This window comes from Sesamum indicum, linkage group LG6, assembly GCF_000512975.1.
Source record: "Sesamum indicum cultivar Zhongzhi No. 13 linkage group LG6, S_indicum_v1.0, whole genome shotgun sequence".
NCBI classification, from domain to species: Eukaryota; Viridiplantae; Streptophyta; class Magnoliopsida; order Lamiales; family Pedaliaceae; genus Sesamum; species Sesamum indicum.
The window spans coordinates 15,669,422-15,686,205 of NC_026150.1; the positions used below are offsets into that span (position 1 = coordinate 15,669,422).

General features: G+C 35.6%; 2 protein-coding genes across 4 annotated transcripts; one reads left to right on the forward strand and one right to left on the reverse strand.

Annotated features, from left to right (window-relative positions):
- LOC105164535 (hepatoma-derived growth factor-related protein 2) lies at nt 1,017-8,845 on the forward strand. 3 transcript variants are annotated; one of them, XM_011083187.2, is made up of 15 exons: nt 1,017-1,205; nt 1,407-1,601; nt 2,720-2,923; nt 2,981-3,162; nt 3,560-3,686; nt 3,762-3,959; nt 4,434-4,475; nt 4,972-5,883; nt 5,989-6,099; nt 6,709-6,782; nt 6,887-6,938; nt 7,027-7,113; nt 7,190-7,233; nt 7,792-7,866; nt 7,956-8,845. In XM_011083187.2, exons 2-15 carry the CDS (start codon nt 1,497-1,499, stop codon nt 8,428-8,430), a joined length of 2,688 nt encoding a protein of 895 aa, XP_011081489.1. In that variant the 5' UTR covers nt 1,017-1,205; nt 1,407-1,496; the 3' UTR covers nt 8,431-8,845. The 3 variants fall into 3 exon arrangements, with proteins under 3 accessions (XP_011081489.1, XP_011081490.1, XP_020550223.1); XM_011083188.2 differs by having other exon boundaries at nt 1,463-1,601; XM_020694564.1 differs by lacking the exon at nt 1,017-1,205 and having other exon boundaries at nt 1,212-1,601.
- LOC105165023 (aspartate aminotransferase, chloroplastic) lies at nt 9,775-16,778 on the reverse strand. Its single transcript, XM_020695127.1, has 10 exons — nt 16,726-16,778; nt 15,839-16,033; nt 15,656-15,694; nt 15,483-15,572; nt 15,272-15,380; nt 15,081-15,190; nt 14,483-14,626; nt 14,067-14,233; nt 10,199-10,463; nt 9,775-10,105 (listed from the first exon to the last, which is right to left on the reverse strand). The coding sequence occupies exons 2-10, from the start codon at nt 15,971-15,973 to the stop codon at nt 9,974-9,976; spliced, it is 1,191 nt and encodes a 396-aa protein (XP_020550786.1). The 5' UTR covers nt 15,974-16,033; nt 16,726-16,778; the 3' UTR covers nt 9,775-9,973.

A 16,784-nucleotide genomic window follows, 5' to 3' on the forward strand; every position in this document is an offset into this window, starting at 1 on the left:
TCATTATAATTATTCTAATGTTAGATTAAAAATAACGATTATCACAATTGAGGTTTGCTCCATCTTATTTGTAACTCTATTAAGTACTTTGCGACGAATTTTATATGTAATATTCCAAAATTACTCCTCACAAAATTTTGATTTTAATTTGACTATTTCCTAACAAAAATGATCTTTAAATCATATTATAATGTTTTAAAAGAATTGAGGGGTTCAATTGTCATGATTTGATGCAGTTTGTGGTCAGATGATGACATTTAACCTCCTCATTTTTGTAAAACACGACAACTTGATCCAAAAGGTATTTTGGTAATGAAAAAAAAAAAAAAAAAAGTGCGAGTATACTAAAAAGTATAAGAGAGATAATTTTGTAACATCACGTGTAAAATTTATTGGAACATTATTAGGATAGAATTACATGTAAAACGAAGCAAATATCAAGTGTAATAATTGTAAATTTTAATCTATAGCAATTTATTTGTAATTATGACAAATTCTAATGAATGTGAATAATATATTTTATCCATTGTCATAATTTATGTATTGAATTAGCCCATTGCAAATCAAAATATCAACCTGAAACCAAGTTCTTTCCATGAACACATGAATAATTAAATGATATGCTAGTTAAAGTACTAGTATGGTATTATATATACTAATTAATTAAAATAACTAAAAATAAACATGAAATAATATATACGAAATTCGAAAATATTAAATAATGAAGCCAAAGAAAAAACAAAAGATCGTAGAAAATGAATGAATTTAATTTTGAATATTTTCCTCCAAAAGGCTTCATATAAAGATAATAGTTATAACAACCAAACATGAGTTCCTTACATAAATCAAACAGTCCCCATTGAAGCCAGTAGATAAAAAGCAAACATGTTAGAACAAAGTGTAGTGCCAACAATCAGTAGCATGTAGAATGGAAGAGGTCTGAAATTTTGTTATTTGATATATATATATATGGTTTGGGTGGCAAATGGGTGTATTGGTCAACTCACGGCAAAACTGCATATCCCAGAGAGTGAAATTAGTGTTGCCAACCAGATCTAATTTCCGCCACCCACTATATATATACACACTCGCCTCTTTGTAGAGTAGAGATATACATATTTATTTATTTTGCACACACACATAAGGACTTGGATGTCGTTTCGGATTCGCATTCCATATGGTATTATCTTAATAAAAGAAGCCCGGTAAATCTCTATCTGCGTCTCTTCACCTTTCTCAATTCCCCCGACACCAGCAGGATCCTGCTCAGTTGATTTCTGGCTTCCCTCTCCCTGATTCTAGGGTTTCCAAAAATCTTATCACCCGAAAATATTACACTTTTCAACAAAATAATTATTACCTTTTCTAAATCTCCCTAACTCTAGGGTTTCCTCGTTCATATCTAGGGTGCCGATGCGGTTGAATTGAGTGGCTTTTTCGTTTTTTGCTTCTTCTTGTGTAGAAAGATCTGATAAAAGAGCGAGCCAGGAAAAACGATGGCCCCGCTTTCCGATAAAGAACTGGAAGAACGCCTTACCGCTGCTGGGAGCAGTCTTCTTCAGCCTCCCTCTTCCCTCGATGAACTCTTGTCTCTTCTCGATGTAAGTCCTCATCTTCCCACCCTCCAATGAAAAAACCGTAAACTTGTTTGCTTCATTGATTGTCTTACATTTCTTTGAGCGCTTGTTTTTCTGCTAGAGTTACTATTTAACACTCACTATTCTCATTTTGCTTTCATTTACTGGGCTACGTCTGTTTGAAAATCATCGATTCTTGCTATATATTTTAGTTTGTTAACTGTTGAAATTGGTAATGTTTCCACGAAATTTATGCAGTTGAATTTCAGGGTCCCTCAACGCCCAACTTTTTTTCTTTTTTCTTTTTTTTTTTATTGTGCATAGAATAACTGCATTTATACGGGTTATAACGAGTTCAGATGAGATGTGTTCTTATGAAGGTTGTGCAATTGCCTCCCAAAATTTCACGGCTTTCTGTCAAAAAAACTTGTCACAATGATAATCAAATTGATGCCATCACTTTATGATATCACATTAGAAGTTATCTACTATGTCATTCTCTTCAATCTAATCATATGTTTGGAACTACAACTTTTATGTGGTGTTGTGGTATTAGTAGAACTCATAAACCTCAAAGAAAGTGAATTCAGAATTATTTTTCTGTTGCTTTTTTGTGAGAGATCAATGACTGTGTCACTTGTATATTTTGGACTTTTTTTAGTGTAATTTTTTTGTCATCGCTACTTGTAACAAATCCTCTTCCTATATCAATAAGGGAAAAAAGAGAAAAAGGAAAAATTCCTAAAACATAAAATATTGCTTCCCCCGTAGCTGGAAAAGAAGAAAGGGAAAGATTCTTTGATCATGTCAATCAAGTCCTTTGTGTGAACTTCTCTGCCATGTAACTGTGAGAAAGCAACAAGAGCCGTAAGAACATGTTTCAACTTTGTGCAATGTGGAAGCTTGATCGTCCTGTGTATTTTCCGAACTTTTTCAAGAAATCACGGTCACTGATCATTTGTATAAATTTTTATTGGCGGTAAGGATGCTTTCATACAGTATATACATCACATGTATGCTTTTTTTATTCGCACTATCTGTATATTCATGAGGAAGAACATCAGTATCAAAAACTTGTTCAATTTTGTACTAGTCCTTTCTTGTTTTTTTCATATAATCTCTGGTTGTTTCCCTTCTTTAAGCAAATCGAAGAGTTTTTATCAAAAGTGGAGCAGTCACCTGCCAAATCCATGCAAGCTGCTCTTTCTCCACTGATGAAGGCACTAGTTGCCGAGGAGCTCGTGAAGCATCCTGATGTAGATGTAAAAGTAGGTGTAGCTTCTTGCATCAGTGAAATAACCAGAATTACTGCACCAGATGCTCCATATGATGATGAAAAAATGAAGGTGATATATTCAAATACCCCTACCCCCCCCCCACCCCCCCACTTCATGTGGTTTCAGGACGTCTTCCAACTGATTGTTTCATCGTTCGAGAATTTGGCGGACGTGTCCAGCAGATCCCATGAGAAGAGGGCCACTATACTTGAAACTGTGGCCAAAGTCAGGTCCTGTGTCATCATGTTGGATTTAGAATGTGATCAGATGATTATTGAGATGTTCCAGCACTTCCTTAAATCTATTAGGTAAAAGTGTGTGTTGTATGCTTCAAGCATTACCTTCCAAACGTAATGTTCTTACCACTATAATTTACCCATTTAACTTGTTATCTATTGTTCCTTCGTTGATGTATATATATGACTTCTTATTTGAGGCAGAAGTACCTTTATCAGGTATCCGATGTTGAATGTTTTTATGATGAATCTGAATTACAAAGTTCTTAACCTGATCAAAATTACCTTGGCCTCCCTGTAACTTCCATTTATCTGTTGTTCATTGACTTATTTCACCTTGTTTTTACTTGTAACTGCTGTTTCTCACTATATGTTTTAGCTCTTCTAGTTTCTTACTGATTTCTTGTATAAGATGCGGGACCTGTGTCCCATCTCAAGTGCTTATATCTTGCTATTTTGCTACTTTTAGAGTTTATCATACTGAAGTCATCTTTGCATCGATGGAGACAATTATGACTCTTGTTGTGGAGGAAAGTGAAGATATCTCCCCAGATCTACTCAATCCAATTTTGGCTACGTTGAAAAGTAACAATGAGGTCATTTTCTTGGGTATCTTTTGCTCTCCTTACCTCTCGTGTTTTACATGCTGCTAATAAAAAATATACTGACAGGCTGTTATGCCAATTGCAAAGAAGTTGGCAGAGAGAGTTATCCAGAATTCAGCAGATAAGCTGAGACCCTATTTAGCACAAGCATTAAAATCATTAGATGCTTCTTTGGATGACTATGGTGAAGTTGTAGCTTCTGTGTGCCGAGAGGATGCTGGTACACTCAGGCATAGTAATGAAAGCATCTTAGAAGACCAGCCGGTATGCACCATCTGGTTACAATTGATTGTGTTTATGACAGTTTCTAAGATCTTTGGTTGTCAATTCCCTAGCTTGTTCCCAGTATGCTATAGATGCTCTCAGTCATGTTGTCCTCTAGTTGTAATTTATCCATGGGACTACTCTATTAATCAGTAAAGGTGCATGGTTTGGATGTAGATCCATTTTGTCTGATTCCATCATTCTATAAACCTTTCTCTTTTGTTTGTTTTTACAATTGTATACATGCTTTATTTGTCTTTTGTTTGTGGTCTATTATATGATTATGACTATTGTCTGTCACTTGGGAAATCCTAGAGGGAAGATGTGTCCCTGAATTTGGTTTCTTGGATTCAATACAGGTCCTGGTCATAAAGCTTATATCTTTGCATTGATCTTTTCAGTTTGATGTTTTCAATTAATAGTTGGTGAATTCAGATTTTGTATATTCTTGACTGGCTATGCTATTGTGTTTAGGTTATTGAGAGGAAGACAAGTGCTTCTCCAGCTCGGGATCAGGTGACTCCAGCATGTTGCTGTAGTGGTTTAGTCAGATAATTTCTGAAAATTTGCTCATGTATATAATTGGTTTACCTCTTGACATGATTATTTCTTGAAGAAGACTGGCTACATTGTTCAACTGTCATTGATTTCGTTTCTCTTTTTGGTTCCACAATGCATGATTGGATGGGCTGAAAGGGGTTGTTCCCTTCTTCTTTGTTGTTTTTGTGGGTTGCCAATGCTCCATGATGGCCCTCCTATCCCATTCACGCTCTTTCTCATATTCTTGTTGTGCTTCTTTTAGTTACATTGATAATTGGAAATTTTTGAAATAGAGGTGATTCTTCATATTTTAATTCTTCAAATTTATTAAAAGGAACTATTTAGATGAAAGAGGTTGCTGGCCATGAATCTTCACCAGCTATGCTGCAGTTTGGATATTTGATAGAAATGGGCAAGGTTTTTCTCTCTTTCTCCTTAAGTAATTTGTAGGATCTCATTATTGTCCTAGCAGGTGGCTAAGGATGGCAGAGAAGAGAACAATTCTCAAGATAAAGTTCCCACGGCGATTAGATCACCAAAGTCAGTGGTCAGTAATGGTATCAATGACACTGGGAATGTCGAAGCTATCACCGACATAAATTCAATGAAGAAGGCTGATTCTAACCATCAAGTTGATGCCAAATCAATTTCCAAAGTTGAGTCCGATAATTGTAATGCTGAGAAACCAGTGAACTCGGAATCTAAACTAGATCAAGCAGAAGCTCAGCAGCTGCCACATAATGATGAAATTTCCAGTAAAGATGCTCATATTTCTTCCGAGGTTAAATCTGTTCAAGCAGCCAAGTCTTCGGATAACGAGGAAGACACTAGCGTTCGGCTTTCACCTTCAAAACCTCCTGAGAATGAGGCTGTAGATGTGGCATCTCCAACCCGAAGTGGCAGTCTTCTCGATGAAAATCAATCTAAAAAGGATCTGGCAAAGAGGAAGGAGAACTTGGTTAGGGAAGAAACAGAATCTGGTGATAATGCTTCTAAGAAGATATCTGAAGAAGAATATATTTCAGAAGCAAAAAAGCAAAGACGATCTGGTAAAAAGCGAGATGATGAGATATCTGGGAAAAAGAGAGATGACGAGACATCCAGGAAAAAGAGAGATGATGAGACGTCAGGGGGAAAGCGAGATGATGAGACATCTGACAAGGATAAAGCAGTAGCTGAAGAAGGTGAATCCAAGAACAACGATGATGGTACAAGTGATTCAGAGGGAAGATCTCTGGAGCAGACAGAGAAGCTGGGGGATGCTAGTGTCAAGATGGAGGATGGGTCCTCATTCAAGAAGGAAGATGGCAGAAAGTTTGGACGTGCCAAACCCCTGTCTGGAAAAGAGGTCCTGAAATCTTCTGCTAGAGAAGATAATGGGAAAGTAATACAATTTTCTTACGGAAATGTTCAATTAGTTCCAGTTGCTTTTCCTGATCACTGTATTTTCTTTTTTGTCTTATCTTTCTTTTTGTGGTTTATCATGTAGGACCCAGTGTCTTCGCCAAGTTCACCTTTAAAATCAACAAAAGATGAAGGCATCCAGGAAGAAACCCCTAAAACAAGTACCAAGAGGAAGCGAACTCAAGGCACAGAGAAAGTATGTTCTTTTAATCAGTTCTTGTACTATTCAACTTTCATGTGCCTCTGAAGATTAGGAATTCTTGTATCAGAAATCCCTGAAGTATAACATCTAATAACAAATAAACAAGACAGATAATTGTAATACTTAACTAATATTTGACGGGAGAGACTGCCAAGGACTACACCAAGTTATAGATATGCAAATTCTCTTTCATGGATGTAAGCAAGGGTATTTGCAGGTTTTCTAACACTACAATGATCTGTTTTCTTGAATCCATCTCCTTCCCTTTGGTTTTCATTGATCAGTTACTCTGTCCTGTTGTTGAGACCAGCAATTGTTACAATATCTTGGATGGTATCTTTTTATGTGTCATCATTTATTAAAGGAAGCACTTTGTTGTGTGAAAGTTCTTCTTCAGGAGATGTTTCATTCTGTTTTCACATAGTTGGTATAATCTTGTCTAGACAGTAAGATTGCCAGCAGGTGTGAAGAGAAGCAAACTGTAAGATGTCTTATAAATATGACTACATCTCCCAGAAAACAGCATGAGAAGCAGCATTTGAAGCTTCATCCTTAACACAGTTTGTACCATTTAATTAATTAATTTATTGTTGCTTATGGCAGGCATCTGAGACTATCGAGTATGGCGAGAATTTGGTTGGTTCAAAAGTGAAAGTTTGGTGGCCAAAAGATAGGATGTAAGTGATTTATTTTAAATTCCATATTGTACAGAGAGTTGTTTAATAACAAAATTAGCATATATATATATATATATATTATTTTATTTGGCGATCACTGCCAGGTTTTATGAGGGAGTAATTGCATCATTTGATCCTGTCAAGAAGAAGCACAAGGTCAGTGCGAAAGTTGGATCCTCTGTTTGGGTAGTGCTGTTTGTTTTGGTTATAAAAGCCCTTGAATTTGTGCCATTATCTTTAATAGGTCTTGTATACTGATGGTGATAAGGAAGTACTAAATCTCAGAAGAGAACGGTGGGAATTTATTGGGGATGACTTGGTCTCAGATGGGGTGAGTGTCTTGCTGATTCTTACTAAGGCTACCTTCTTCACTTTTGTATATTGCTACTCATTGTTGGTTTGTATAGGACCAAGATGGTGAACATTCAAGTCATGATGCTTCCTCTGACATGTAAGTTCCTGTTCTTATTATTTTGAACCTCTTCTACTACCTTTTCCTTCTTGTGCGCCCCTCAATAAGAAGTAAAAGCACTTATACTTTGAAGACTTGCAACTCATCCATAGTAGGTTCACATCAGGGCCTCATCCCGAATTTGTAGCTTTTTATGGCGGTTATCCTAGAACTGGCTATTTTATAGGTATGAGTAGTCTGACGACTGACACTGAAGGTAAGATTGAGATTTGAGAGTAAACTATGTGCTTTGTAACTAAGAAGTAAGCTCTTCCTAGTCATATGACAGGGTAACTACCACAGTCTGTAGATTCTGTTTCTCCTTTCATAGGTGCTGATAATGTTAACAAAAAAATGATAAAGGGATGGTATTAGGATAAATATGTCAAAACCTAGAAGTAGCTTCCTGAGAATATACAAATGATGTTAATATGTTGTGTGGTGATTTTAATTTGTCCCTGCTTTTCCTCAGTTCACTTATATCTGATTGGTCTGAAAAATATTCTAATGAGTGTTCTGTTACGGGCTGTGCTGGTGGTATGCTTTTCTTTTTACCAGGCAAAGGAAGAAGAAAGGTAATACAAACTCTGAAATGTCAAGCAAGCGCCGAAAGGTGGATGGTTCACCGAAAACGTATATTTTCTTTTGCCTTGTCCTAGTATGCATCTGTTTACAAAGAGAAAGGTGTATTAGTAATAACATATTGAGTCTTTTTCCTCCAGTAAAATTAAAGATACTGCAACAAAATCTGGTGGCAAATCTAAGGATGACGGCAAAGTAGAGTCAGAGTCCAAAGACAACTCCAAGTCCAGTAAAAAGTCTGCAGATGATACCATTAAATCTAAAGATCATTCTCAGAGACCTGGTGCCAAAAATCTAACTGATTCCGCAAAAGCATCTGGTAGATCCAAAGATGATGCGAAAACTCCAAGCCACTCGAAACAAGACAGCCAAAGGAGCGCGAAGTCTAAGGGCAAAACCCCACAAAGTGGCAAAACCCCACAAAGTGGCAAAACCCCTGGTGCCAGTGGTACAAGAATGACAAAATCTAGTTCATCAAAGGTGAAAGAAACTGATCGGATGAAGGAAAAAAGGGCAGAATCGGCGAAATCATCAGAAATGGTCAAGGGGAAATCCACAGACACAGCAAAGTCAAGAGAAAGTGAGAGTAAAAGTGGAAAGAAGCGAAGAAGATGAAATAATCTGTATCCGGTCCTCTCTTGGGCTGCTTTCACCTGTCTTTTGTTAACTTCGACCTCTCCTGCAGGTTTCTTTAGAGTTGGATGCTAAACTAGGTACTGGTATCATAACTGTGTCTTAACTCTTCAACTCTTCGTCATATTAGTTAGTGGCGTTATGCTGACAGTAGGCTCTAGTTGATATTGTGTTTTGTGATTGAATGATTGGAGTGTCGGCGCTAGTAATGTATTGTGTCCCATATTACTTTGCAGTCGCTCCAGTAGTATTGAAACAAAGGTGCAGCAGCCTCTTAAAGATTGGTTATTCATCCTGAGACAAAAAGGAATATGCATTTCAACCTCACTGTGATATCGCATGTACATCAACAATTAGGAGCGTTTAGGTTTTTGAAATATCATCCTGAATTGCAGTCTTTCCCCTAGAGTTCCGAATTCCAAACAACCATCGTTTCTTTTAGATTTGCTGTTACGTTCTGAATTTGACTTGAGATGCTAAATCATAAAAAAAATTATATTTTACTGTTCCATTATAAACTTAACCAGAAGTTCTAAAATGTTTATATTACCATTCATTTAAAAAGATAATCAAATAATAAATCTGTTAAATAGTCATTTTACAACTTGGAGTTTTATGTGTTATATATTGTTGAGAAAGGGTTATCCTAGTTATGCTTGACGGAGTGTCTCTGTAATATATTCAACTTTATTGCTTTAAAAAGTCAAAGCATTTAGATGCCAATGTTATTTCCTCGTTTAATGACATAGAAAATGTTTAATTTTGGAACTGAATACCGCAGACCAACTATTTGTTATTGGAGTCCTCTAAAGATGGTAAAAAGTGTCGTTTAAAAATTTGAAAATGAGATGTGAAAGGAGGATTCTTTTATTCTCATATGATCATTGTATTGTTTTCCTTATTGTACTTTTTGACCAGTGTAAGGACATTATGCTAATACCTTATGGACTTATGACTTAGTTATTAAATTGTATTTGAATTATTTGCTGATCTCAATTTATGCCCTTACTACTGTTGACTTTGATGAAGCATGTCAATGTAAGGAACAAAAAAGTGGAGATGAGAAATTATGTTATTTGGAGAACAGAGGTTAGGTGCTTGTTATGCATTGTAATTTCATGGTCATGAGGCTCGCGACATTGTGAAGATATTTGAATGGAAAGTTTATTACCATTCTCACATACGAAATGGATTTGTGATTTGCTGCAGTACCATAAAATCATAATTTTTGCAAGGATCTTTAAGTAAGACATTTTTAGATGTTTAAGCAGATTATCTTTTGTGACAAATAGGAAATGATTCTTAATTCACTCCATACAAACATGATGACAAGATCAACGACAAAACAATTGCACTTTCCTATTCCGAATTTCTTCGTCCAAAGGCTAATACCAAAGCAGTATTTATTCGATAACAAACAAGTTGATGATGCAACACGAAAACATTATCAGATATTTCTCGAACGAAAATTCCAGTGCCTAACCAAAACTTTCAGGGTCAAATCGTTCAATAGTGAACATCTTTTCTAGCTAATATTATAGTATGAATCAATAATAGCATCAGCGAGATATTCACATTTGGCTGATGATAATCCAGCCAAGGATATTCTTCCATCCTTGGTCATGTAAACGTGCCACTTGTTGGTCATGTTCTCACTCTGGTTCACACAAAAGGTAGAATTATCAGTACAAATATCTGTGACGTTAAATCACAAGATGTCAAAAGTATCAATCATTCACGGTCATTATACCTGGGCGTCATTCAAGCCTGTAAACGAGAACATGCCAATCTGTTTGAGAACAAAAGACCAGTCCTTCCCACTGTTATCCTTTGCGCTCAGACTATCGTATAGTTTCTTTCTGACACTTTTTATCCTTCCAGCCATTAATTCCATCTCCTCTTTCCAATCATTGAAGAGTTCCGGATTTCCCACGACATTGGCAACAATCCTAGCTCCATGTATGGGAGGATTTGAGTACATTGGCCGTGCAAGCCTTTTCAATTGGCTTTTCACCCTGCAGTAACCAGCAAAAGTCATTCTTAATTATTTTAAAGCTTAATCAAACACTTGCACAATCATCATACACCTCTACCACAAATCTTTGTAGAGACTCAGAACTCTGAAGTCTTTGCTCAATTCTACTGTGGGTTTACACAAGAGTAGTGTCTCCGCACAAATTATTAGGATTAACATAGCCGAAATCATGATAGGTAGTTAAATATTCTCCTGGAAGTCCTTAGATGTATATTGGCCTCTGCTACTAAAAGCTGCTTGTAAACCAGTATTTTCAGAATGTCCAAAAGGTGCCCATAGTAGATAGGACAAGCAGGAAATGAGATTTTTAAAACTTGTCTGGTCTATAAGACAATCAAACTGAGTTATTTCAGCCATTACAAGTGGGTTAAACATGCTCAAGAACAGATTTCATTCAACATGCAAACTGGTGAGTTTGGTGGGACAACTATGTGAGGCCCTAGCATTTCCACCCATTTTTCACGTCAAACTTCAGGAAAAGTACGTAAAGTGAAATCAGCAAATGTTTGTAAATTGATCAGGGGGCATATAAAATGAAAACCCATTAAAAAGTTCATTACATTTTGTGAAATGTAAAATGATAAAAAATTATTACAGCTGCCAACTACATATCTTCTCTGAATACAGATTGCAGTAAGACTAGACTAGTGCCTCTAATAGTACATCTTCAGTGGGGAGTAATTAAAAATCTATGACAGATCTAAAGGAAGAGTACCATGTGTATAAGTCAGAGGCCTAGCATGATGCATCACCACTTCTCTCACCCAAGAAGAGGTGGGATGGCGGAAATGCATGATTCCAACGGGCTCTACAACTTGATGGAACTCTTAAGGTCTTGTTTGTTATGTTCTGATTATCAATTTCAGTATTTTAAAGTGAGTTTTTGTTTTCGTACTAGATTTGAGGGACAAATGAAAAATTTGTTTGGATTACCATGTTTTGTGATATGATTTCTTCCAAAAGAAAAAGACCTGATATTATGTAATAATTTTTGTATAAAAAGATGTGACACAATGAATTTCCTATGAATTTTCAGTAATTTATGGTCCAATCCACAAAAGAAGGTCCAGCGAAATATGTTCTCACAATTTAAAATAGTATAGAAATGACAAATGAACCTTCAGAAATGAAGCCAAACAAGGCCTTAGTAGTTTGCATTGTCTTCATCTACAACTTCTCCCTAGCTAATACAATAGTTACTTTGGTCATTCTTCTCTAGAAAAATTGAACCCCCATGTTTGGTTTTGTGATTTGCGCACCTTCACTAGGTGTGCAATTGTAATTTAAATTTTTTTTAATATTTTCTATTCTTCTCTGTTTTTCTTGTTTGTGTCGCTTTGTTTCTCTCTCTCTTCTGTCTTTTCTGTCTGCAGCTTTCTTCTCTTTCTTTTCTTTCTTCTTTCTTCTCTCTTTCCTTTTCTTCTTCTCTTTCTTCTTCTTTCATTTTTGTATTATATGTATTATATATTATTTAATATATAATATATGTGAATGTAATCAATAATTACTACTAAAAAATAATTATTAACTTATGAAACCATTGATATTAAAAATATTTACTATCAATGCTACTTAGTTAAAATACGTAAAACTTTTCTACCTAACGGAAATACCTAATGGAAATGTAAAATGATAAAAAATTATTACAGCTACCTAATTCGTATTTTTATTACTTCAATTATCTATTAAAATTTATCAGTTCACATATTAAAGTCTAGTGAATGTATTTTAACATGTTATATAGTGCATTTAACTCTTGATTACAAATTTTTTCAACTTAGACCATTTAAATCTTTTGTACTCATAATTTTTCCTATTTCAATGAAATATTTGAGAAATTTGAAAATTGAGGACAATATACCAATAATACATACTTAATTCTAAATATTTTATTTAAATTTTATATATTATGCTTTTTCATTCCAAAGATAAAGTCTAACAAAATCATGTTGGAGACAATACTACAATGTATTTAATTATGCATTAAAATTATAATTATTATTTAAAATGTAAAAAGAAATTCCTCAATAAAAAAAATTACTTAACATAAATATATATATTATATTTCACTAACAAACAAAATACTATATACATACACATATATATTACTAAATATATATATTCAAAGACATGATTTGACAATGAACAGTAACTCCTGTCTCCCAAATCCCAACGTCAAACCTACACCACTTATTTTACACTATTTTATATTATATCAAAACACAAATCCAAACATACCATCTATCTCAAAACAAATACTTACTTATCTCTATTTTTCTCTATCTATCTCCAAAACACCAAAACAAAAACATTCAAAACATTAATCCAAACATAATGGAAGTATCTACAACCTGATTTGAGTGATGTTTCAAACTTCGATTGTGATCTTTATCAACTTGGGAACCATCATCATCTTCCTTTTATACCTTGAACTAATAATGGGGTCGGATCCTCCTTTTATTAGTTCATTATGCTCTGTAGAGTCCAACTAGGGTCGCATCAAAACTTGGGTTCAGGGATTCTGGAATCTTTTTTACATGAATAACTTGGCCATGTGTAATGGAAACTGAATGAATTCTTTTCCATTGCTTGTGCTTTCAGATTTGAAATTCAAAGCAATTTAACACATAAGTTCAGATTCTCTAGAAGGATAATGCTGAGGAGTTCTTTTCCCTCATGTAACGGCAAAAAAATCCATTGACGTAGAAGTCATCCTGAGAACATACTTCACAACAAAATGTTGAATGGAAAACACAACACTTCCTTGAGTTTACTCAAACTCATTTGATGCATATGACTTCCATATGCTGCAACCCTTTGGAGCATCACTTGGTCAATTGCATGCCATCCTCATTTCATTGATAGAGAACCACTAAAAAAGTTATACTTTCCAAGGAGGAATTATTTCTTTAACTCCTGGTATCTCTTGGTGTGTGTGATTCTCAGGTCCTTTCAAGTACTGATCATCGAAACTCTCCTCATTTGCCACTTTCATCTTTTCTATTCTCGCGTCATCTCCCTAAAAGATTTGTCTCCCTCTTGCACCTCCAGAGCAGATCTCTGATTATAACTTGTAAGTTTATACTCAACATCCTTAGACAATGGTGGATGTTTCCAAGGATGTGTGCCCTTTAGCTCCTCCCTAGATAATCCACCTACTGCACCTCATAAAGGTAAATGGTCTTGTAATTCTCATCCTTGTTTCCAGTTGTGCTTCTTACAATCATTCAGACCTTCATACTTATTCTTTTATTTCTAATGTCCACTATTTCTATTCCTTAGACACTCATAAAGCTTTACTAAGGCTTTAGGGGGTACTTCAGTTAAATACATTTGTCAAAAGCTGGGAGAAGGAGGTTTAAAATCATAATATGTATGCGGCAGCTTGAAGTGGAGAGTTAACAGATAGGTTCTTATCCTTTCAGATAGGTTAGTTGAATTATTGTACACTAGCCGTGTGACTCTTGTCAATCTAGACATAAGAAGACTGATAATCAAAGTTAACTCTCCATTATCCCTCCAGTTCAACAAGAGAAACAATATGAGAAGATGGACAAGACAAGAATGATCCTTTTCTTGTTACCTTTTGGCAATGTCAGATGACGAACAGACAACATTAATTGCTCCAATTCTTTCTGCATAGAGACCCAAATTTTTACTGTAAGACTGAGCAACCAGAAACTCCATGCCACGTGCAGCAAACAATCTCACGGATGATGCATCTGTGTCGAGGCTTCCACTTGCAAAACCCTATATTCAGATTGGGAACCCCATAAACAAAAGATTCCAACTTTGAATTCCACCTGGTATTCATTTACGGACACACGTGCAGATTCATATGTTTACATATTTTTAGAATTTCTTCTATAGAATCATTGTCACTAATTTCCCACTAAATGAAATTAATCAGCAATGACTTCCACATAAGAAATACTGAACAGAGTATATAATCCAAGCCTCACGCAAAGCCAACAGAACCATAAACCAGATACACGTTACCTGGTAGGCAACATCAAAGAATGGAATATGGTTCTTTTCCTGAATGACATCAGCAATGCTTTCCCACTGTTCTGGAGTTGGATCAATGCCAGTTGGATTGTGCGCACAGCCATGAAGCAACACAAAAGATCCTTCTGGAGCTGCCTGAAAACAAGAGATTTCATTCAAAATAATTAGAACACAAATTGCTTACAGTAAATATGAAATTTTATTTGATTTTTTTGTTAATATCAAAATCTTGGTGAATTTTGACTAACAGAGGAGGAACTTATTTGTTAGATGGAAGCAAAACTCAGGGGTACTACATGTAATTTTCCAAACCACAGGGATCTACGTGTAATGACACCAAACCTGAGGGGGAAGGGGTGTGTATTATCCCGTAAGTTTATGATCGTAAAACTAATGAATCAACAAATGATGGGCTCCCATTTACTGGAGCAAGTTGCACAAGAGCTAATACAATATAAATTCTGAATAGTCCTGAGTTAAATCAACACATTTTAGGAGAAGTCAATGATATAATCATAAGAAATTATTAACTTAAATTGGGAGTACAAAATTTCTAAATAGATGAAAAAAAGTGTATGGTTTGAATAACCTTTATGTCAGATATCATGCCATGAAAATCCAAACCAACAGTTCTGGGATCATAATAGCGGTACTCAGACCATGGAACACGGGCATCATTGAAGATATTCTTGTGATTGCCTGCAGAGAAATAATTAATTAGGTTAACAATGCCAACATCTTATGTGGTTCCAAGGAAGCTCAAGAGCATTTAACACATACCCCAGGTTGGAGATGATATTAGAACTTTCGAACCAGAAAAATATCTCTCTATGAGTGCTGCAGCAAGCCGCAGAGACCCAGTTCCTGAAAGACCCTGGACAGTGGCAACCTGTGCCAAGAAAAGAGAATTATTATAAACTCGCTCAGGTTCTATAATAATTTTTAGATTTATAAGTTTTTCAGTAGAAGAAGAAAACTACATATATCTTACTCTTTGTTGCTGAATTACATCATTTTGCGCTCCAAGTAATAACTCTGCTGTAACCTTGTTAAATGCAGCCAAACCTTCAATTGGTAGATACTACAGATTTTGATACTTTCAGTAAGAAACCATAAAACCAATAAGATGCTAATCCACACTTTTCAAGTAAAAGTATTAAGTACCTCTTTGTTTTCGCCACGTTCCAGCATAAGATTTTCTGCCTACAATTGTAGTTTCAAGAAAATGTCTTGTTAATAATGTTTCATCAGTACATACTTCAATCACGTATGTTGTTGAAGCAAGATCTAGCGTGGGAAAGACAGTTGCGTGCAGAATGCATACAAAAGTTCAGATGAGCAACTTACTTTCTTCACAACATTGAGCACATAGGGCTGAAGATCTTCAGTACGATAGGCACCCACCCCAAGGTTAAGCTTCATTTCATGCGTATCTGCTCTGAATGCTTCAGAAACTCCAAGAATGGGGTCAGGAGGAGCCATTGTTATGTCACCAAATCTGGAAACCTCAACAGCAGAAGTCACGCTTTTCCTAGTGAAAGACTGCTAAAGAAATGACATTAGTAAGCAAGATATGCAAACAAAGGTGGTCATGCTATGTGATTCTACCAACAACTACTGTGAGCTCTCTTCAGATTTTCCCCAAAGGGTTGGTACCAAACTTAAGTCAATTTGATCAAGGGCATAATTTGCAACTAAATAGAAATTTAACTTTTAGCTGCAGATAGACTAAGCAAAAGAGCTAATAGCATCACACGATTGTACTGTGTCGCAGTGCTGGACAACAATGCCTCATGGCAGAAAGCAATAGGCTCTGGCAAGTAGGAAAAATAGCCATTTAAAGATGGACAGATCACCGACCCAAAAATCATTACACACCAATGAAGTATTGCAGTTAGAGTATACTCATTTTTTAACAGCAAAAGGACAGTAGGTCATCCAGCATTTGAAACTTTAAGAACCTTATTTAAGTAGAGAACATATTCAAAAGATTGGCCATCTGCAACAATGACCAACATTAAGTCATTTCCAAGCTGTGCACCACCACCAGAAGAAAACACAAAGGAACAAATGATAATCAGAACAAGAGAATAATGCACACATATTTAACACTGCAAAGAGATTTATTACGGATCTTTAACAAGTAACTGAAGCAGCAGCTGTTCAAACAGATGTCGAGTCACCAATCATACGTCCTTAAAGTTTAGCTTAAGGGGCTAAAAGGCTAAACAAACCTTTGCCCTGATATAATCTTTCCCAAACAGTGTTGATTGATTGGGAGTTCCAAGCTTCA

Bases quoted from the DNA above. Each gene is read 5' to 3' on its own strand.
- LOC105164535 (XM_011083187.2), top strand. From the start codon at position 1,497: ATGGCCCCGCTTTCCGATAAAGAACTGGAAGAACGCCTTACCGCTGCT. The intron at 3,687-3,761 runs GTCATTTTCTTG...ATATACTGACAG, and splicing joins CGTTGAAAAGTAACAATGAG to GCTGTTATGCCAATTGCAAA. The intron at 5,884-5,988 runs GTAATACAATTT...TTTATCATGTAG, and splicing joins CTAGAGAAGATAATGGGAAA to GACCCAGTGTCTTCGCCAAG.
- LOC105165023 (XM_020695127.1), bottom strand. From the start codon at position 15,973: ATGGCTCCTCCTGACCCCATTCTTGGAGTTTCTGAAGCATTCAGAGCA. The intron at 15,695-15,838 runs GTAAGTTGCTCA...CTACAATTGTAG, and splicing joins TGCTCAATGTTGTGAAGAAA to GCAGAAAATCTTATGCTGGA. The intron at 14,234-14,482 runs GTAACGTGTATC...ATCTGAATATAG, and splicing joins TCTTTGATGTTGCCTACCAG to GGTTTTGCAAGTGGAAGCCT.